The sequence below is a fragment of the Ochotona princeps genome, chromosome 14 (assembly GCF_030435755.1).
Source record: "Ochotona princeps isolate mOchPri1 chromosome 14, mOchPri1.hap1, whole genome shotgun sequence".
In the NCBI taxonomy this organism is placed as follows: domain Eukaryota; kingdom Metazoa; phylum Chordata; class Mammalia; order Lagomorpha; family Ochotonidae; genus Ochotona; species Ochotona princeps.
In genome coordinates this window covers 30,518,484-30,541,562 of record NC_080845.1, presented here as the reverse complement: position 1 = coordinate 30,541,562, position 23,079 = coordinate 30,518,484, and the positions used below count along the sequence as shown (strand labels likewise).

General features: G+C 51.2%; 1 protein-coding gene across 2 annotated transcripts in view; it reads right to left on the bottom strand.

The window, feature by feature from the left end:
* Nucleotides 1-23,079, bottom strand: part of PAX5 (paired box 5) — a 158,373-nt gene that overhangs the window by 61,774 nt on the left and 73,520 nt on the right. For both annotated transcript variants that reach the window (XM_004580976.3, XM_036496781.2), the window contains exon 7: nucleotides 265-394. In XM_004580976.3, coding sequence (XP_004581033.1) covers nucleotides 265-394 — 130 coding nt within the window. The remainder of the gene's footprint in view (nucleotides 1-264; nucleotides 395-23,079) is intronic.

The window sequence follows — 23,079 nt, the reverse complement described above, 5'->3', positions numbered from 1 at the left end:
AAATGGCCTCCTTTCACAGGAGGCGGTCCCATCCGGTGCCTTTGGTCTCTCTGTCCTCTGCTCTATGGGAGCAACATCCAACTGTGTGTCATCACAGCCACACCCCTGGACTCGTCCCAGCGACTCATTGCCACATTTAAGCACAAATGGCCAGTGTCAAGCAAGGAGCGATGCATTCCACCACGCATGCATTCTCTCTCTCTCTCTCTCTCTCTCTCTCTTTCTCTCTCTCTCTCTCTCCTGCTGCACACCTGGTCCCCTCACCTGTCACGATGGGGTAGGACTGCGGGCCAGGCACGCTGCTCCCGAGGTCAGCAGGCGTGGGACTGCTCAGGTTGGCCTTCATGTCGTCCAGGCCTCCAGCCAGTGAGGCCATGGCGGAGTACTCTGTGGTCTGAAAGAGAAAACAGGGACAGCTCAGCACCAAGACTCCAGAGCATGCTTGCCAGATCCCGCCAGCTTGCTAGGGACCCAGCCACAAAGCCGGGTGAGCCCATGGTTGGGCCAAGATTCCCTCATGGGGGGCCTCATGTAACCCCAACCAAGGCTGAAAGGGCAGATTTCGCTCATCACACACATTGGTCCAGAATGGAGAGCTTCCCCTGGGAGAGGAGATGGTTTCACACCCAGCTCCCTGGTGGCCAGCAGGCTCCCCTCACCTGGCCCCAGCCACTGGACAATTGCTCCCCAGTGCAGGGCAAAGCCTCCATGACCCCACGCGAAGCAGTGGGGGTCTTCTTGCCAAAGAGAAGGAAACAGCTTCTGATTTCTGTGCTCTGAAAGCACAGGGGAAACATCATAACAACCAGGGGGAGAAGATCATCCAGTGCATTAGCCCCCCATTTCACAGATGAGAAAACTGAGGCCCATGAGGATGAGGATGAAGTGCTTTGTCAAAGGGTAGACAAGAAGAGAACCAAGTCCAGGAGTGGGGCTCATAAATACCCTCCCCTGACCCCACGGTATCAAACCAACTGAGCCACTGCTTGACAGGTGCTCTTGAACTCCAGAAACACAGGGACACCCATCCACTTGCTGATTGCTGCAAAGTGTGGACTTCTCATGTACTAAGTCCACGCCCCCCCACACATGTGCCCTAATGAGTTATGCTCCTGACCCAAGCCAGTTCATGGCACTGGAGCTCACAGCAAGGTGCTAGCTGCCACTCAAGCCAGCATTAGCAAGGTCTCCAGATAGTCAGGAAACACACGACACAAGGACAGACTATATCCAGGGCACAAGCAACCTCCCACCCAGCCCTCAGGCCTATTTTCAGATAAAGAAAATATTGGGAACCACTTAAGCCAGAGAATCTGTGTGTACTCAGCTTTAGTGGGGGCAGTTTCCTCCAATATATTGGCGCTACACCAGTGGGGAGCACGCCTCCATCTGCCCTGGGGTCAGGTCCTTGGCAGGAAAGTGCAGCGGAAGCAAGTTGCCTTCAGAAAGGGAACTGCAGGCAGCCTGGGCAGGGTGTTGAGTTGCTGGGCAAGCAGCTGGCACAAGGGACTCTGAGTTGGGCACACTCCCAGAGCTTTCCTCAGCAGGTACGTGAGAAGCAGTGTGGGGATGCCTTCCGCAGTGGGTGGGCTGGTGGCAGCAGTATAGGGCTCCTAAGCCCCCTGGGTAGCTTCTCCCTGCGTGCCCTGGCTCACCCATTCACATGGCGGCCAAAGCCAAGGCTGCAGCAGCGGTCGAGAGCCCAGACCCACAGCAAGTCCGGCACTCCAGAGGGAGAAGAACGAGGTGGGGGCGGTGGGGGCTCCCCAACCTCAGGAATCACTAGGAAGCACCAGTAATTAAGACAGTGTGATATTGGCACAGGGACAGATGAATAGTCCCATGACACAGCTTCGAGTCCAGAAACTGACCCACACGCATATGAAACCTTGATATACGAGAAGGGAGACGCACAAATCAGTGGGGAAGGATGGAGTCTTTAATAAACAGTCCGGGGCAACTGGTTATCCATTCAGAAACGAGGGAGGAACAAAAGAAATTGGATCTTCACACCAGGCACAAAAATCAATCCCAGGAGGATTGGAGACCTAAATATGAAAGTCAAAGGTAGCCCAACACGCCTGGGCCTTGGTGCTGCCAGAAACCCTGGGGAATTGGTCTGCCCTTGCTGGAGGAGATGCCAGTGTCTTCTCCACCATGGGAAGCTTAGCCAGGGCTCCCTGCCACTGTGAGGACAGGAGCAGGTCCTGGTCCTCCTGCCTGCCACTACTGCCACCTCCGGGAAGACCTTCCTGACTGCCATTTCCTGGGAGGCACAGGTCACACCTGCACTCTGTGGGCTCACCAAGTGGTACCGGAAAGTCACCACTGCACCCAAACAGGCACTTCATCTGTGCCACCTCAGTGCAGCCTCATGGTCACCCATGGAGGAGGCTTCGCTACTGCCATTTTGCAGAGAAGCTGAGGCTTCTGTGAGAGTTACTAATGGTCTCACGGTTCACTGGGTGGGAGGCTCATCGTAGAAATGACAGGGTTTCCTGCTGAGTGTCAAGACCAGCCAAGTCTGGAGAAGGCTGCAGCGTGTTGCCACGGGGTAAGGCCACCATCCAGGCTTTGTCACTCACATGCCAGGACTGGGCAGCATGGTGCCACGGGATAAGGCCCCACCCAGGCTTTGTCACTCACAAGCCAGGACTGGGCAGCATGGTGCCATGGGGTAGGGTCACCATCCAGGCTTTGTCATTCACATACCAGGACTGCACAGCATGGTGCCATGGGGTAAGGCCCCACCCAGGCTTCATCACTCACATGTCAAGACTGGGCAGCATGGCAGCATAGTGCCAGGGAGTAAGGTCACCATCCAGGCTTTGTCACTCACATGCCAGGACTGGGCAGCATGGTGCCACAGGGTAAGGCCACCATCCAGGCTTTGTTGTTTACATGCCAGGAATGGGTTCTGGCCTTGGCCGTCTAGCTTGCTGGCCCTGAACAAGAAGTCAAACTTACTGGGTACTATCATGTGCCTAGATGGGCACCAAGAGGTCTCTGAGAAGGATCTACAGTTTTCACATCCCAGGCCCTCCCTCCTGTCTATGTTTCTGAATGGAGCCCTGATGGGAACTACATGAAGAACACCCAAGGGGGCGGTGCTGTGGCACAGCAAGATAAACCACTCCCTATGCAATGGACATCTCACATGAGAACAGCCAGTTCAAGCACCAGCTGCTCTGCTTCCTAACCAGCTCCCTGTGAATGCGCCTGGAAACGCAGGAGATGGCCCAGCTACTTGGGTCTGCACCCATGTGGGAGACCCAGATGAAATTTCAGTTTCCTGGCTTTGGCCTGGCTCAGCCCTTGCTGTTGCAGCCATTTGGGAAATGAACCAGCAGATGGAAGATCTCACCTTCTCTCTCTCTCCCTGCCCTTCCCATCCCCCTCAAATAATAATAAAGACACATAAAAATAAAACCCTCCTCCCCACGGCCCCAGAAATTCCATCCAACAGGGCAAAGGGCACAGAGCCATCACATGTGGGCATGCCATTGTCTATCAAGGCTCCCTGGGGCAGGCTGTGCTGAACCTGGGACTATCCCTGCCCTCCAGGACTGAGAGCGAGGTTCATCACACAGCAGAGAGGCAGACACAGGGCAGGCTATGGCTGGAAGGGGGTAAGGTTCTCAAGCTGGGATGCCACCACAACGGCTGACACAGCCCACAGCAGGTGAGCAACTGAGCAAGTCAGGCAGCATCCAAGAGCGTCAACAGGTCCCCCTGCACTCTAAACCCTCAACCTCTCTGCTCTGACTTGACTGGGCACCAAGCCTGCCAGAAAAAGGCTGGATATTCCCCCGAGACAGTATTACAGAGCAGAATGGCAGAATGGGGGACCTAGAAGGATGTGGTCCTGCCTCGTACCAAATTCAGTCTCAAAGTGCATCCATCACTTCAACTCTTGGGCTTGCAGCATATTCTCAAGCGTTGTTGAGTATGTGACACCTGTGGTGGGAAGTACCCAGAACCCAGTGATCTCATCACCCATGGCTCCCAGAAAACAAAGGGAGTCTCCCTGAAGAACCAGCAATCAGGCCATGGAGCTGGGAAAGTAGCACCTGGTGGCCCATCCCTTGCCACCTGCTCTACACCTGCCACTTCCCCAGAGCCCCCCTTCCTGGGGTGGGATGGGGGGTCAGACTCTGCTCCTGCAGGAGCCAGGCACACTGTCATCCAACTTTGCTGCTTGCTTCTTGCCTCAGCACTGTCTGCCCCCAGGACTGCTGGGATTTTTTTCAAGACAGCTGCATGGTCCCATCTCCCGGGCTCCCACGAACGACCCCCCATGGGCTCCAGCTCATTCCTTCAATCATTCTCTTGCCTTTGCCTGGAGGGCCCATCTCACTCACTCATTCAGAGAATTTGCAGGCTGTCAACAACACGTAGTTTCAATGTCACCTCCTCCGTGAATGCGGGCTTTTCTGCCCACCACCCCACCGCCCCACTCCTCTAGAGACATTATCACTCTCTTGTCCAGTCTTCCATCATCAGTGGCATTATTTTTAAGATGCATTGTGCATTTATTTGAAAGGCAGAATTACAGGGCAGACAGAAGAGAAAGATTTTCCACCTGTTGGGTTACAACGCAAACACCTACAACAACCAGGTCTGGGCCAGATATAAGCCAGGAGCCTGGTAGTCCATCTGGGTTTCCCAAGTGGGTAGCAGAGACCCAAGTGCTTCAGCCATTTTTTGCTGCATTCCTAGATATATTAGGAAGGAGCTGGATTGAAAATGGAGCAGCCAGGACTTGAAACAGTGCTCATGGGATGCTGCTGCTCCAGGGTGACACTTAACCTGTTGTGCCACAGCACTGGCCCCTAGGTAGCATTCTGCACAGAAGTCTGTTACTGCATTTCCCACTATGTGTGAGATTATTTCAAAATGTTTGTTTGAATGTAAAAGCATTTTTAAATTCACCCATACACGAGATCTTCAAAAAGTTCATGGAAATGCAAGTTATGAAAAAACTTCCAACTTTTTCAAGTATTCACAGAGCAGCACATGTTCATCTCTATCCAGGTTGCCCCAAAAGCAAAATGGAATATTCCAGGGCCTTCTAGGTGTTTGTTGAATGAGTATATGAATGACAGATGGTCTGGTAAGTTTCAGCATTCAAAAATGAAGGCATTTGAACAACAGCGCCAAGCTAGGGAGCTCAGACAGAACAAGTGTTTCACCACCACAACCATATTGTTACCCTCTTTCTCTATGTGATTTCTGAATCTTTTTCAGATGTAACTAACTCAGAAATACATAATCATTTATTTTGCTTCCTGAAATCCTCTGTGAAAGTGAAGATGGAGTTTGGCATTTGACATGGTGGTTAAGCCACACAGCATCCTATCAGCGCACTGGTTCGAGTCCTGACTGCTCCATTTCTGATCCAACTCCCTGAAAGAACATGTGGGAAAACAGCAATAAGATGGTCCAGGTGCTTGGGCCCCTGTACTCCTGTGGCAGACCCAGATACAGCTCCTGGCTCTTGCATTTGGTCTCTCTCTCTGCCTCTCCATCTTTCAAATAAATAAAAATAACTTTTAAAACGTAGAGTCTGGGAGAGATGAAAAGAAGGGGAAGATCAGAGAAAGAGAACTGAGTGGGCAAAGGGAGGGAAGAGAAGGCATGGGAGTAGCTTCCGGAAACAAGGGTGGTCATTTCTGTTTTTCACGCTTGGGAAGTCAGGCTGAATGTTGGCATGCTGAGATTTGCACACAGTAGCATACCACCCACCTGGTGACGTGGCTACCCACCTCCCCAAACACCAACAGTTACCCGCCACAGCTGTGCTATGTGTGTCCCACTCTCAGAGCCCTTGGGGTAAGGGTGGCTCTTCAGACTTCTGCTCCTTCCTCCATGGGGTCTGCTGATGCTACCTTTGACCATGACCCAGGAAGATAAATGAACCATAGCCAGCAACTCAGGCTGTCCACAGCGATGTCGCAGCCTCCTCTGGGCCTCAGGGTCAAGACCGCCAGGCCGAGGTGTGTACACCTGCTTACTGACACCACACCCTAGATGACCGACAGACTGACTCTCCACTGCCGGGGCTGAAGGATGCTCAACATGGGAAAATTAGGGAGCTGAGAGGGAACTGGGCTTCCTGGGTCACTCTCATCTGTATCATGGATAACCTTTGACCCAGAAAGAGAGAGAGAGAGAGAGAGAGAGAAAATTAGGAGTGACCGCCTGGAGCTCTTAGGGTTCTGTCCCTTCCTTGCTTAGGTAGCTTTGGCTCTCTGGGTCCTCCTTCCAGTCCTAAGCAGGTGGCAGGGAGGATCTAGAGGGGTGAGGATGGGGCAGCGCTCGGGAAACAGCGACAGGAGGGGCCTTGGGATCCACAGGATCCTCACTAAGGCCTCGGGGTGGCATTTGGGTCCCTAGGAAATTACCTGGAAAAGGACTGCCTGGGGCTGCACCAAGTATTGTCTCATCAGCACGGGGCACCTCTGCCATAGCATGGAGGAGAAAAGAAACAGACACGTGAGAAGGAAGATAGCAGGGAGCGGGACAGCACAGGGAGGGGTGAGGCTGCAGGTGCCCACCTCCAGCCTGCAGGCTTCTAAGACCCTGCCAGGTCACCTCCAGGCCTCTGGGAACCCTGAGAAGCCAAGCCAGAGCCAGACTGACCACTACCATCCTGAAGGACCAGACACCTGTTCATTTCCGCACCTACCCAAAGCAGGGCGGAAGCTGGCATAGGCAAGGCAAGTTCTCGGGCCTGGCTGGAGCACGCAGAGCAGTCTACATGGTTGAGGCAGTCAGGGACCTGGCCCCAGGCTTCTCTCCTCTGCGGTTTAAATGGACTACAACCAAGTTTGTCTGAGACACATGATCAGTTGGGAACACCGAGCATTGTTGGCTTTAATATCAGAAGGTATGAATGTCATGCTTTTAGAAGCCCTTATCTCCTTGAGGTTCATTCTAGGGTGGGGCATCATGGTGTAGCAGTTAAGCTGCCACCTGCAGTGTCAGCATCCCATATGGGCACTGGCTCAAGTCTAGGCTGTGCCACTTCTGATCCAGCTCTCTGCTGATATACCTGAAAAAAAACAGCACAGGATGGCCCAAGTGCTTGGGCTCTTGCACTGACAAGGTAAACTCAGAAGAAACCCCTGGCTCCTGTGCTGCAAACTGGCTCAGCTCTAGTCATTGCAGCCATTTGGGGAGTGAAGCAGGGATGGAAGATCTCTGTCTCTCCTTCTCTCTGCAAATCTCTTTCAAATAAAAATAAATAAGCTTCTTAATCATTCTAAAATATCTACACAGTGATACATTATCTGGAATTCACTTCAGACCATGACTATACAACAGGAGGATACTGTTGAACATGGACAAAAGCGTGGAGTCTAATGTTGGCTACTACACAGGTGGATCTGAAGCATCGTGCCAAGTGACAGATGCCAGACCCAAAGGACATCCCTTTCCCGTGACCTGTCTGGAGATGGCAAATGCACAACCACAGCCACAGAAAGCAGAGCCATGGCTGCCTGGTGCTGGGAGCGGGCACCACCTGCAAACCCAGGGATCTTTCCGCAACAATGGAACTGCTCAAAGACAGTCCTGAGCTGACAGTCACACAGTTCCTCGAGTTTACTTCAAATCATGAGCTTGCATGCTTACAATAAGTGCATTTTGTGGTATAAAAATTAGACTCCAGGGCTGGCGTTGAGGCACTGCACATTAAGCTACTTATGAAAATGCCGTCGTCCCATATCAGAACGCTGGTTTATGTCCTGGCTGTTTTGCTTCTGATCCAGCTTCCTGCTAACGTGCCTGGGAAGACAACAGAAGGCCTAAGTGCTTGGGCCACTACTACCCACGTAGGAGATTCAAGGAGCTACTGGCTTTTAGCTTTGGTCTGGCCAAGCCCTGGCTGCTGTGGCAATTTAGGAAGTGAATCAGCAGGTGAAGATTTCTCTCTCTCCTTCTTTCCTATGAATAAATAGACATATAAAATAAAAACACCATAAATAAGTAGACATCAAATAAACACCACTAGCAGTGTGTGATGTTGGCTGAACACTGGTGAGGGATGTGTAAGGGTTAAACTATCTTGGCTGGAGATGAAGGTCTCCATCATCAAAGTCCAAAGGTTCAGGCAGCAGGTCACTGGCTTGTGGCAGTACTCCTGGTGCTCACCAACCATATAGCAAATGCTTGTGGGACAGCCGGGGGCTGCTCTCTCCCCATCTCTTCTTGGTGCCCACCCTGCTTGCTTTAAGGATGCCCAAGTCTCCATGCACAAGGAACATAGATTTCTCATCCACCTGGCACTTCCCTTTCAGGGCCCTCACAGCCTTGGGAATCCCAGGGCGAGGGCAGTGGCATGCATGAGTAGCTGCCAGGTGCTTCCAATGCCAAGGTCAGAGCTATTGCCCCAGGTCCACAGTCAAAGCTGGAACTGGAGAAGATTTTACTACTTCAGGCTCTTATGAGGGGACCCACTCCTACATCAGTGGCCTGGCCCCAGACTCCAGCCTCCCCCCTGCCACAAGGACAGGGTCCCAGCTCTGCAAGCCAAAATGAGGAAGGTCCACAAACCACAACTGGCCAGCTGGCAAGATGTATAGCCAGTGCACAGCTCCTCTGATTCAAGATGTCAGACTGGCTGGCTCTGCCTTGGACCCTCAGGGAACCTGGGGCAGACCCCTCCCACCTGCCCAGGCCCCACGGACTCCATCAGGTGGCAGATGGATCCGAGCCACTAAGCTCCCCCACCAGCCCAAAGGCCTCACACTACCTGTGCCCCAGCCAGCCCAAGGACAGGGTGCCCCCTACTGTGGCCCCACGGGGCTTGGTGGGTCAGTGCAGGTGGTATCCATGCTAACTGGGCCTGGCAGCCATCAAGGGAGGATGGAGCTCATGCCTGACATGACCAAGTTCATGCTGCGTACGGCTAAGCCAAGCAACTCCAGCTTTCAGCTCACTTCCTCGGTACAAGATGACATACAGGACACAAATGGGATGAGCACTCCGAGTCCTGAGCATAGCCCTTTGGCTTTTCATCCTGGAGTCACTGGGGCCAGACATACAGAAAAGCACTTTAAAATGTCAGCTGGGAACAGGCCCTGTGGGGACAGTGATGCCTGCTCCTGGCGTGGCCAGTGCCCATGGCTGTTGTGACACTGGACAACGCTGTCAGCATAGGCAAGGGAGCATTGGTCCTTCCAGCTGCAGACAAAATCCCCATGATCTCAAAGTCAAAAAGCTGAATTTTTTAAAGAAGTAACAGTGGGAACAAGGGGTTACCGTATTCTCTATAAAAGCAAATGACTAATTAGATGTGGGAGGAGAGAAACCTGCTTACTGAACGGAGACACCATGAAGCACGCTTGCAGAAGTGCAGCTGTTTGTGTTAAGGAGGGAGAAAAACTGTCAAGGATTCTCATGGGGCTTCCTCCTCCAGGAAGCACCTCCTGATTTCCCCTGCTCCGGGTTCCCACAACAGCCGAGGGTCCCTATCCCTGTCATGGGGTTAATCCCGCATGTGTACTGTACTGTTATCGGTCCTCAGCATCCAATCAGAGCATGAGCTTTCCTGAGGGCAGGACTAAGCAGGCCTCGCCTGTGAGCGGCAGCTCCTGGCCCAGCGCCCAACTCAGAACAGATGTCACCTAAATGCCTGTAAAGCCAAATGAAAATGAACAGGGACAGGTACGACTGGCCTGGCTGTGCCAAGTACACCAGGGTGCTTCCCAGGGTCACCCAGAGACACAAAGCTGTGCTTGCTCCCTGGGAAGCACCAAGGATGTGCCCACCACCCTCTCAGTTCTCCCAGAACCTGGCCGGATCTGGTGGCATCCAGAACCTTCCCGGAAGAGATCCGCAAAGCCTTCCCTCCTCCATTCCATGCCCAGTCTGCGAGGCCCCCTGTTGCCCAACCCCAAGACAGGCTCCATGAAGAGGAGACCACAGTCAGACACCATGGTTTCCACCTGCAGCAAGGAGTGACTCAGATCCCTTTTCTTGCCTCCTGGACTCTTAGGGAATTTTGAAGGGCCCCAGATCTTAAGGCCCACAGAAGTTTGAGGGGCCAGGGAGGTTAACTGTGATCTAATGCCTGCAATTCACATACAGGATATCAGGGAAGCTTGCAGAAGCCCCGGGGTGTTCACTGCAAGACAAAGCAAGCCCTGTCCCTGCAGGCCTCCAGCCGCCAAGCTTCTGGGTACTTTTCCAGGGGCTCAAAGACCACCCAGTGTCCACTCTGGCTGCTGACCAAACGTGGCCCAGGTCCCCACTCCTCTTGGATGTACCCTTCCACAGGTGCATAGGGTGCTTGCTTCTGCTCTCACCTGGCTGATTTGATGCTTTTTTCCCTGTCAATATAGATCTTACTCCAAGTTCATTACAAATGAAACACAGGGCCAGCACTGTGGCACAGCATGTTAAGCCTCTACCGATGATGCTGGCATTTCATGTGGGTGCCGGTTAGAGAGTCCCAGCTGCTCCACTTCTGATCCAGTCCCCTGTCAATACACCTGGGAAAGCAGTGGAGAGTGGCCCAAGTGCTTGGGCCCCTGACATCCATGTGGGAGATCTGGAGGAAGCGCCTAGCTCCGGGCTTCAGCCTGGTCAGGAACTGGCCATTTTCATCATCTGGGAAGTGAATTAGAAGGTAGAAGATCCCTCACTCTATGTCTTTGCCTCTCTCTAACTCCATCCAACTTTCAAATAGATAAATAAATTTTTACAATGAAGAAGAATAAACTGCACTACTGGATCAGCAGCAGGAGTGGGGGACAGGGAAGGGGTGGCCTGGATGTCCCTCCACTCCCACACACTAGCACCCCTGAAGACTGAAGGCCACATCTCTGCTCCTGCTGTGTCCCCACCTCTTTCATGTCACCAGAAAGAACTCCCACACAGGTGGTGCTGGAGGGTTCCCAGAACCAGGCAAACACCTACAAGGGAAGCTCCAGGCAAAGAAGTCTGGCCAGGCCTTCATGGGAAATGCAGAGCTCTGGGGTGCAGGTGGGAGGGTACCTCTGTCCCAGTCAGTGTATTCTGCACTTACTGGATGCCTGCTACACCCTGGGAGCAGAGATGGGTACTAAAATGCATGATTCGCATGCTCCATGCAGCAACCCTACAGCCACAACTCTCTCCTTTTATACAGGACATCGGCAAGACACAAGGCACCAAGAGAACATGTCCAAAACCCAAGCAGTGGAACTCGAGGCCCAATTACCTCCAGTTCATTGCTGTCCACCCATCACGCTGCGGAGAGCACTGAGGTCCAGAGACACAGAGCAGGTTGCAGGGCAGGACATTCGACCCAGGTGCCATCCCATTGCAAAGTCTGAGTTTTATCCCATGACTCTAAGCTGCACTGGCATCCTGCGGGGCAAATGCCAGCTGATGGGCAAGGGGCATCCTCCATTGACTAAGGACCTCTTCACAAAAGCATACCTGCTCTGGACCTTAACGTCTGCCTCAGCAGCCCTTGACCCCAAGTGCACTGCCCCTTTCACTCCTCCAACCCTTGTCCATCCACCCCATCAAACCCTGCTTCAAGAGCCATCGCCTCTTATTGGAGGTGCCTCCAGCTTGGTTCAACCATGCACATAGTTCATTTTACTTTGGTAATTTTAAACGGAAAACTCTGGTATGATAAACTCAGAGGACTGCTGGGCTTGAACGTCCAACATTTACCATTACTCTTGACATCGGTGGGAAACAATAGAGAAAATAATCCTGTGACACTGTCAGCCCTGTTAAGGAACAACAGGGCATCTGACTTCCTGTTCAAGCTCTCTCAGTCCATTTTTTTAAAATGTAATTCTTAATGTATTTGCAAGGCAGAGTAGTTGGGGGAGGAGTTGTGTGTTGGAAAGGAGGGAGAGAGAAGGAAAGAGATATTCCTTCTGTTGGTTCACTCCTCACAGGGCCACAATGCCAGAAGCATCTTCCCAGTCTCCTTCGTGAGTGCAAGGGGCCAAGCGCTTATGCCACCCTCCATTGCTTTCCCAGGCACACAGGCAGGGAGTTAGATCAGAAGTAGAGCAGCCAGAACTCGAACTGGTGCCAAGATTGGACGCTGGTGTCAGAGGCAGCGGCTTAACCCACTTCTCACAACACTAGCCCCACTGCTCCCCGTTCTTCACTATACGTGGCTTCCTGGCTTTTGGAAAGAGGAGAAACGAAAGGGAAAAGTCTGGAGCCTTTGGCTTTTGCTTCCACCGGTGAGCCCAGATATCAGCTAATGCTAAGAATGGCAAGGAAACCAGCACCGCCCCATATAGTGGCATTTCTGCTTCCCTGCCTTTTTAGACACTTGACTTCAGAGCCTCTGCTCTTAATGACAGAAATATGTTTGCATTTTGCAGTTGCATGCAACTTCCATGAACCTTGCAGTTCACACCTGGCAATGAAACGCAATAACCATTGTTGGCGCTACTCCCTACGATTTAGTTAAACAAGCCAGCCGTGCGCCTGGAGACTGGAAGCAGAGACGAGCACACGTCTCCTGAAGGCTTGGTTTGAGTTGGAGTTCTAACCATCCCCTTGGCTCCCTCGTACACACACATACATTAACTTGATTGTATTTCCTCCACCCCTCTCCCACAAATCAAACTTCCAATAACATAAACGCTGCTGGCAAGAAACAGGCTTCCCACAAGCAAACAAAAGCCTTCAAGCCAAAGGCTACTACTGACTGGGATGTCCGCCCACCTCGCCGCAGCCAGCCCTCTCCATCCATTCCTCTGCCCCCTGGTCCAACAACACGGCCTCTCCCAGCCCAACGGCCACCCCCAGGTAAATACTGCCATGGCTAGGTCCATTACCAAGTGAGAGAGAGGTTGGATCTCCCGGATCAAAGAAAAGTTGGGTGTGACAGTCAGGGAGGGAAAACGCAGGCAGGTTTGTCGCTGCTACCCCGTGTCAGGCTTACAAAGAGAAAAATCACGTCATCGGACATGGTTGGGAGAGCTTCCACCAAAGCAGTGCTAATTAATGTCCCCGTTGTCCAGAAGCCAGTGCCACATACAGCTGCGAGGGTAACAAGCCTCTTCTCCCCGGCAATTTTCTGGGAAGAGCATTTCATTTCACAGCCTTCTCCTACTCCACCCTCCCCCTCCCAGACACATCAGTGTCCCCAGCCTGCCCGAGGGAAGGAAGAGGAGGAACCCTGGATTAGAACCCCTTTCTTCCCTTATTAATTTTGTTAATTATATCTCATTTTAAAGGGGAAGATGTGTATCATTCCTTGGGAACCTGGCCGGAGCCCTTCACACAAGCAGCAGTAGTTTCTAGAACCTTCTCAGATATCCACCACCACATTGTGCCAACTTTGGGAAATATGCCTTGAAGGGGGAAAAAAAAAAGCACCTGATTCCAGTGGCTTGGTGTGTGTATGTGTGTGTCTTATGGAAAATGCTAAACCCTCTTGTGACATATTTGCGGACTGCATGGTGATTCTGTATGATCCCATAGGTGCGCTGCCAGAGACCTCTGAAAACCCTGGGAATGCCCGACTTGAGTCTCCACCTGCAGTCAGGTGTCCTCGGCTGTTTGAGCAGGGCTGGTCCATTTTTAGCCCAAACCACCAGACCACAGGCGGCCTGTCAAGGCCACGTGTCTCTCTGCTGTGTTCTGAAACCCTGCGTGCTCAACGCTGTCTCTCTCTGGCCTCCTAGAGGGACCCCAAATCCAATCTAAATGTCTCCAATGTACCTGTTTGTCATTTATACATATAAATAGCTGCGTTTCCATTCTCTCTTTGTTTCTCATTTTCATTTGGTTCTAATATCTGCATGTAAATGTCGGAAAATAGCATCTGTAATTGGAGATTATGAAGTATGGCCAGCTCCTGACAGCCTGCTAAGGAAGATGGATTATCCTCATTTTTCTGTAAATTTTGTCAATTTTGGAATTCATAAGCTATCAACACTGATCAAAATGGGACTTCACAGCTGTGTCAAAAAAAAAAAAAAAACAACAACAGAGGAGCGAGCGGGAGCAGAGAGAGGGGAGCAGGCACAGTGGGTGTGTGCGGGAGGCAGCCCTCAGCAGCCCATGTGCGGGCCAGCAGATTGGATGCCCCATGTTGATGTTGGAGGCTTCACAACCACCCTCTCTCCTAGCCCCTCTTCCCCACGTTGTCAGTTCCCTTGACACAAGGCCTGGTCCCCCTGGCTAAATCAAACAGCTAAATCATGAGGCGGGACGGCAGCAAATCCTCCCAGGCACCCACTCAAACCCGGACTTAATTTATCACCCGGCGCTGGCTCCCTTATTTATTCCGAGGAATCGGCGGTGCCCCACGCTCGGGCCTTGGAGATGTTCTGTTTCTTCCAGGCCATCACGGCCCACTTGAGGCAATTGTGTGGGTCTCCCTCTCTCAATTTTCCCATTACTGGGAGTAAGTACTGTTGGGACTCTGTAATAGCCCGACTGCAGCCCATATCAATAACAGATGAGGTTTAATCGTCCAACACAAAAATTATTTAGGCGCAGTAAGGACATTCAATGTCATTTGCATAATGGCATTTCTATCGCACGCACCTAACCCGTCTTGCATAAACAAGGCCTTGGGACCATAAATAATAATAAATCATGACGTCTGCACGCCTCTTGCGGTAATAGGAGCCAGTCTTTGTGGAAATTATTTCAGCAGGAAATGGGCACTGTAATTTTAAAGACATGTGGCACAACTAGGCGCGGTAAATCACGTGTGTACGCGCCCAAGCCCCAGGGAGCAACCCGTGGACCTACCCTGGACCCACAGCCACAACCCCAAGGTGCCCGGAGGGGATGGAATGAGCAGAGGAGGTCTTTTGCCAGGAGGCAAGAATCCCATGAAAACAGTGATTTTGGTTCCTCTGGCACCCTCAGTGTGCCTGTTACCCAGCAGCGGTGCAGAAAACATCCTGAAGAGACACAGAGAGAGGACAGGATTCTGGGTCCAGGCTGTGAAGCAACAGGAAGAGCCGCTGAAACCAGCCACAGCACAGCAAAGGCAGGCCCTGGGCCCAGAAGCGCTGGCACGGGCCTGGTGAGCAACAGGAGGGACAAGCCCACCGAAGTCTCTAGCGTAAGGGGAGGAAACTGTGAGGTGAGAGAGGGAACAGCTCCAGGGGAGGCGGGGACAGCTGCTGAGTCGCAGCAGACACCTGCATTCTTTAGACTCCTAGCTCCACCTATCTCAGACCCACAGCCTCCCTGCTCCCAGTCTCACTACAGAGCAAAACTAGCCGTGGCACCTGCTGTCCAGGGCTGCCGCCGCATCCAGTGCAATGGTGCAGGCCAAGTGCGTGAAATTCATAAACTATCAACATTGATCAAAATGGTACTTCACAGCTGTGTGAAAAAAAAAAAAACACAACAAAGGAGCAACAGGAAGAAAAGGAGAGAGGGGAGCAGGCCCAGTGGGTGGGTGTGGGAGGCAGCCTGCCGCTCCGGCTGCTCCGGGAGACGCAGAGGCAAGCTACAGACAAGTTCTGCCTCATAGCGGTCATGTGCCTTGGGAGAAGCCTCCTCTGGGATGTGTTCACTTGGTGAGACACGTGCTACCAGGCACTGCTGTGTCACTGAGACTTTAACGATGTCCAGGCACATGCTGTTCCCTTCACCAGGGCACCGGAACACTATGAAAGTGCCGCTGAAAGCACAGCAAAGGGCCAATCTAGTCATCCAATAACAAACTCTGCACTTCAGGGCTGGCACTGTAGCCTAGTGGATGAAGACTCCGCCTGTGGTGCTGGCATCCCATATGGGCACTGGTTCAAGTCCTGGATATTCCACTTCCAACCCAGCTCCCTGCTTGTGGCCTGGGAAAGCAGTGGAGGATGGCCCAAGTGCTTGAGACCCTGCACCCACATGGGAGACCCAGAAGAAGCTCCTGACTTTGACGTGGCCCAGGAACTGCCTTTGTGGCCATTTGAGGAGTGAATCAGCAGATGCAAGACCTCTCCTTCTTTTCTCTCTCTCTCTCTCTCTCTCTTAGTCTTTCAAATACATAATAATGTTGATTTTTTTAAAATCTGTATTTCTCTCAGACTCAGGGCGGTATCAGGGTTTGGGGGTCCTGAGGGACAGGCATCCAGTGCCTGTGACACCACACTGGGCTTTTTGTGTGTTCCAGACCCTCACCAAAACATGAAAACCTGGCTCTGAATCCAGCGAAGCCTGGAACTCAGCTGTAACAATTGTGCCAATGCCTGTTCCTTAGTTTTGACAAACAGATCATGGTTACATGGGGTAGGAATGAACACGGAGGTGAGAATAGCGGAGTGGTCAAGACGTGTCCAGGAATGTTCACTGCCACCTTGACAGATTTCCTGGAAATTTTTAATGATTCCAAAATTAAATATGTAAAATGTTAAACAAAAAAAAAGTCAGGGCTCACTTGTTCTCTGAGTTTAGCAACTTAAAATCATGAGCTGTCAGTTATCTTTGATCAGATGCAGGGGCTGAGATGGCTGTGTAGCAGACCGGAAGTGGGTCTTCCCACTTGAGAGAATGAACCTCCGTGGAAAGCACCCAGGCTCCATGTTTAAGAACTGTTGATGTTCATAGGCTGAGCTGCCCATCCCCAGATGGCCATTGTGGGCCAACTGGGGAATGAAACCGTGGATGCAAGATCACTCTCTGTAACTGTTTCAAGTAAATAAATAAATAAATCTTTAAACTAGAAATGAAATCAAAGCAATGGACTTCAGATTCCAGCACTAGGCAAGTAAACCTCCATAGAACCAGCCAGAACCTTGGCCCCTCTCAGGTGGGAAACTCCAGAGTCCAGCCCTAAATCTGCCCCATTACAGCAGCTAATGGCCAATGTCAGCCCCACAACTAAGCTTCGAGGTAATGTGGGTCACATGGCCCGCAGCCCAGGGCCAGTGCACTGACTGCTGGGCAGTTGAAGAGAAAGTCAGGTGCAGGATACAGGTGGCAGAATTTCTGGCCCATCTGTAGTTGAAGATTATTTAGAATTTGATGGCGAGCTAGGGGTCAGCCGCAGGAGACATTCGGGGCAACTTCTCTACTAATAGGCAGACCCCCAGACTCTGAAAGCCCCCACCCCACCCACTGCCCACAGTGCTTCTCCGCCCTCACCACCTGCTGCACCACAGCATTCCAGAGAGCTTTAAGAAAAGTCACAGAAGATGAAGCATGATGAAAAGCCACACATGGATTTCAAAATTCTCTGCAGTATAACACACCCAACTCGCAACATGTCATCCATGCCTGGGACTAGCACACGAGGTTACTTTTCCCAAGTCTCACACATGTATTCTCCAGCCCAGCCAAAGGATTCCTGGGGCTGTCTGGGGCACAAGAGCAGAGGGCTTCTCCAGATGTGTTTCCATGTGTTGCAATTCAGCCCCCAGATTGTGTTCATGAATGAATTGTGTAAGAGGAACCATATCAATGAAAGCACCCGTTTCTAAAAGGTGTCCCAAGGGATGTCATGCTTCTTCCTGCTTCCTGGCAGTTCCTGATGAGGCCCCTCATCCCCCACTACCAATCATCACCAAGTGAAGAAACGATACTGTGTATGTCTTGCCAGACAAATATAATGCAACAGCTTTAAATCTGATCAAGTATAATCCCGCAAGTTGCTCCAAAAGCCAGGAGCGAAGTTTCTTGTGGGTCTCCCATGTGGGGACAAGGCCTCAGGGACTTCAGCCATTCCCCGCTGCTCTCCCAGGCTGTAAGTAGAGAACTGGATTGGAAGTCAAGCAGCTGGGATTCAAACTAGCAACCATGTGGGATGCCAACAATGCAGGGATAGGCTTAACATACCACGCTACTGTGCCAGTCCCCACATTAGTTTTCTTAATTTGAGAGGCAGAGAAAGAGCTCCCATCCACTGACTCTTCTCCAAATGCCTGCAACATCCTGGGTGCCAAAGCCAGATGCCAAGCACTCCACCCAGGACTCCCTCATGGGCGTCAGGAAGTCACTCACTTGACCCATCACTATAGCCTCCGTGGTCTGCCTCAGCTGGAGTCAGGAACTCTGACGAAGGATATGCTAACCTCAGCCAGCATCTTGAACAGCCCTATTGAAGCAGGGTTAAAGCAAGGCTGAGGCTCAGCTAAGCACGCACCCCTGCCTAGCCTTTTTTCTAAATAAGGAAGATAAATGCCTACCTGGTAGGTTTTGTTCTGAGGGTTAAATGTTTCAAAGTATCTCACTGTACGTACTGTCCATATACTGCATACATTTCACTACATTCTGTGTGTGTGTAATCCCCAAGCCCCTTATATTGTTAGTTATAAACACACACACACACACACTCCAAAATAAACTTGAAAAAAAAAAAACATGGGTCCTGGCATGATGGCTCAATGGCTAAATCCTCACTTTGCAAATGCCAAGATCCAAATGGGCACTGGTTTTTGTCCCAGCTGCTTTATTTCTCATCCATCTCCCTGCTTGTTGCCTGGGAAAGTAGCAGGGCATGGCCCAAAGCCTCGGGGGCCCTGCACCCACATAGGAGACCTGGAAGAAGCTCCTGGCTCCTGGCTCCTGGCTTCGGATCGGCTCAGCTCCAGCCATTGCGGCCACTTGGGGAGTGATCCAGTGAAACTGAAGATCTCTGTCTCTCCTCCTCTACCTTTCCAATAAAAATGAGACAAATCTTTATATATTTTTTAAAAACAGGTTTTCCAAAGTTTATGACCTATATCCTTATGACCCCTCATAGTCCAGTTGCCTGAAACCACTCCACCTGCCCCAGAACACACCTGCGCCTGACTCTAAGCCTATGCTCCACCTCTTTCCCTTTCTCACTGATCTGGCAACCTCTTCCACTGCTCCCACCACATGCTGCTTTCTGTGTAATCCCCAAGACCATAAGCCATGCAGGGGCAGGAGCCCTGAGTGTCATCCGAACTGCCTCTGCAGACACAGAGAATAATGACAGACAGCATGACTGGCCAGCACCTTGTCCACAGGAGCCACATCCTGACCCCTTTGTAGGGCACAGTGGCATCATCACCCTCCTCTTGCGGATGGCAAACCCACAGCTTAGAGAGGCCAAGCCTCCTACACAGATCACACAGCAGCAGGTGTGGGCACCTGGCTCCAGGAGCAGGCTGACTCCAGAGCCCCGGCTCTCACCACCTGGCCGTGCTGCCAACACAGGTGCAAGCAGAGCCTGAGTGACAACAGACAGCAGGCCTGAATACACAGTCACAAGCGCTTCCAGTCCCCTGTCTTCCTGTAGGAGGGATGTCCCCCATTCTGAGGGGCACCTCCTCCATTCCCTGGAGGCAGGGCTCGGAGACCAGATTGTCCTCTGTTGACTGAATCAACAGAGCGGGGCAATCTTAAGCCCAACCAGGAATTAAGTGTCTGCGACAGAGGCTTCTGAGCTCCTCCAGCAGATACACACTGTTACCTTGATTGATTCCATGGAAGTTTCAGTCTAGAAGCCCAGACTCTTCCTCCTGTGTCATCAGGAGTCAGGCAAAGGGGAAGACAGAAGCGTGGGGAGGAAAAGTCTCCAGCAGCTACACAGCATGATGTCCAGCACTGCAGCTCAGACAGAGCCATCCCTTCCTCCCCAGCAACTCCCAGTCCCTCTGCTGGCCAACTCTACCAGCCTTCCCCAACCACTCCACCCAACTGCCCCTGCCCAGCTCAGCACTGGCCTTTCCTAATCCCATGCCCATGACAACCTGGGACTCTTTGAATGGATACAATGCTCCTGAGTGACAACCATGATGACGCTAAAGGGCCACTTACAATCTGGACCATGCACTAAGCACTCTTGATGATCATTTCATCTGCACAACCACCCATCGCATAAGGCCCTGCTCTTATCCCTATTTTACAGAGGAAAAAAATGGAGGTTGGAGCTGTGCTAAGCCAGTTAAGTTGCAAATCACAACTGCGACTTGCATGAAAGCATGAGGCTGCCTTGGGGTGTGATGGTCACCAGAGAGTTCAAACCTAGGCGTTGAGGGAGACCCATAAGAGACTTGGGAGCTAAACAGCAGCCACTCATATTACTGGAGTCTTCCAAGAGTCTCCAAACCAATAAGACAGGTTGCAAAAGTCACAAGTGGCTGCTTCCAAAACCAAGACTTGAAAAATATTATCTATTTTTATTGGAAAAGTAGATTTACAAAGAGGACAGAAAGATCTTCCATCTGCTGGTTCACTCCCCAAGTGGCTGCAACCTCCACAGCAGAACCAATCAGAAGCCAGGGGCCAGGAGTTTCTTCCAAGTCTCCCATGCCGGTGCAGGGTCCCAAGGCTTTGGGCCATCCTCAAGAGCTTTCTGAGGCCTCAAGCAGGGAGCTGGATGACAAGTGGAGCTGCCGGGACATAAACCAGCACCCATATGGGATCCCATATGGAATCCAAGTGCATGCAAGGCAAGGTCCCATGGAACCAAGACTCCTGCCCATGACCCTGTATGGCCTCCTCCCAGACACGGTCCCTGATGCCCTCTCCAGAGAAAAGCATGCCTCCTCCAATACCCCAGGATTATCTGGGCAAAAGCAAGGGGCCTGCAAGTTTCCTGTTCCCTAGCACCAGTCCTGGGCTACTGCTCACCACACATCCAGTCAAGGTCTGCTCCTTACAGTTCCACGCCAGGTGGTGAAATGCCTGAGAACCCCCTTTCTTGAGCCCTCCCACTACCATTCTTCCCTGTCCCATACCATGTTCATTCCACTGGCCTTGAAGCTCTGGTCCCCAGCCCCTGCCACGTGGATGGTAAGACTCCATCTTCTAAGCACCCATCAGAAAGCACCTTTCTCAGCACCTGCTTTTTACATTTTCATCCTGAGAAGCTGGCTCTGGCAGGACCCCTAGGACCCTTAGAGCCAACCGACGGATGAAGCAAGGTGCCCATAAGACAATAAAACTAACAAGTCCCTCACCCCAGGACTATCTGAAAAGTTCTTAGAAGCCCTGGCACCAAACTAAACCGCTGGATGCACTTCAACAAGCTCAACTCATTTTGCTTCAAAACCAGGACTTGAAGGAAAGACTAACAACTCCATTTTCCTTCCAGAACAGAAGAGGGGCCAGGAACTCCCATGCATCAGAGCCCAAAGCTTGTGGGTCCCGAGTTCCTCTCCCACGCACTCTGTCATGCTTGAAGTACCCTCCCCAGTTCTCCCCAGAGCAGAGCAAAAGGCAACTCCCCACTCTCAACACACACACAGCTGCACAGCTCTCACTGTGAAGGTATCCTTCTACAGAGCTAGCAGCTGATTTCCACCCAGACTACTATACAGCAGAGCCCTCCAGACATCAGACTGCACTCTAAGGTGCCCCCTGCGCTTTCTTATCTACAAGATGGCCATGCCCACTTCCTCTCAAATTCCTCAAGACACAATTCTTGGGATGGGCAAAGTGGGATGATTTATCAGCGGTGGGCAGGATAAACAGAAATTCAAGGTGTGGTTCCTGGACTCTGCTCGGTTTCAAGATCTAGCTTCAAATGTTGCACAATGTGTGCTTAGGGATGAAGTTGTCTCTCAATTTTCTCATTTGTAAATTGGGAATGATTTTATTCCCGCTACCTCATACAGCATGGAGAGGATAGGTAAGAAGTTATGTAAAGGGGCCCGGCGGCGTGGCCAAGCGGCTAAAGTCCTCACCTTGAAAGCCCCGGGATCCCATATGGGCGCCGGTTCTAATCCCAGCAGCTCCACTTCCCATCCAGCTCCCTGCTTGTGGCCTGGGAAAGCAGTCAAGGACGGCCCAAAGCATTGGGACCCTGCACCCGCGTGGGAGACCCGGAAGAGGTTCCTGGTCCCGGCTTTGGATTGGCGCGTACCGGCCCATTGCGGCTCACTTGGGAAGTAAAACATAGGATGGAGGATCTTCCTCTCTGTCTCTCCTCCTCTCTGTATATCCGGCTTTCCAACAATAATAATAAAATCTTTAAAAAAAAAAAAAAGAAGTTATGTAAAGCCTCAGCACAACACTGGTGCTGTGGCATAGCAGATAAAACTGTGACACCAGCATCCCATATGGGTGCCAATTCAATTCCCCAGGTGTACCACTTCCAATCCAGCTTCCTGTTAACGTGCCTTGGAAAGCAACAGAAGATGGCTCAAGTTCTTAGGTCCTTGGGTCCATTTGAGTGGCCAGTAGAAAGCTCCTGCCTCCTGGTGCCAGCCCAGCCCAGTCCCAGCATTGCTGGTCATTTGGGGACTGAATTAGCAGACAGAAGATTTCTCTCTCTCTCTCTGTATCTCCCTCTTTCTCTCTGTAACTCTGCCTTTCAAATAAATAAATCTTTTTTAAGCAAAAAAAAGAAAAAGTTAGTCATTAGAGACAACTCCTTTCCCACCCTGTCCACCTCTTCCAGTCGTGTTCCATTAGTCAACAACCTAGTTAACGTAAGACAGCCAGTTGGTACAAGTGGTTCCAAGTCTGCTTTCTCTTGGATATTTCTTACAAGTGTTTCTGTCCATCTTCATGTCCCTTGCCCCAGTTTTAGGAAATATGACTCGGTAACTATGAAGTCATTGTAACTTAGGAAACCACAGATCCACTTCCAGAGCTCAGCTTTTCCAGAGAACCGTCGGAGCCCTAACTATTTTACCCAGTGCTGTTTTTAGAGCATGAGTCTGGAAGTTCTTTCCCTTGCCAGCACTGGCCCCTGAGGACACGGACCGGGCAAGGATGAGGAAGAGTGTTCCGTCTTTATTTGGTGTGAGTCCTGTTGTCTAAACTATCTGCAGCGCACTGTGTTACTTATGCCTTTCTTCACTAAAATTTGCTGCTCCTTTTCTAATTTTTTGAGCCGCATGTTTAACTTATTAACCTTTTATCTTCTTTAGCAAGTGCATATAATACACCTTTTCCTCTAAGTTAGCTTCGCTGCACACATTTTGATATATGGGGAAGGCTCTTGAGTTGTTCAGTTCTAACACTTTCTCAATTCCATTAGGATTTTTTGGACGTATGGGTTTTTTTTTCAAAAGGTTCTTTTCTTTTTTTTACTTTACAGAGTTCTGGAGGTCATATTTTTGCTTTGGACTATCAATTTTTATCGTGCTGTGAGCAAAGAACATGGCCTATAATACAGATTTTTATGACACTGATTTTTATTATTGCCTAGACTTGCTTCACAAGCAATGCAGT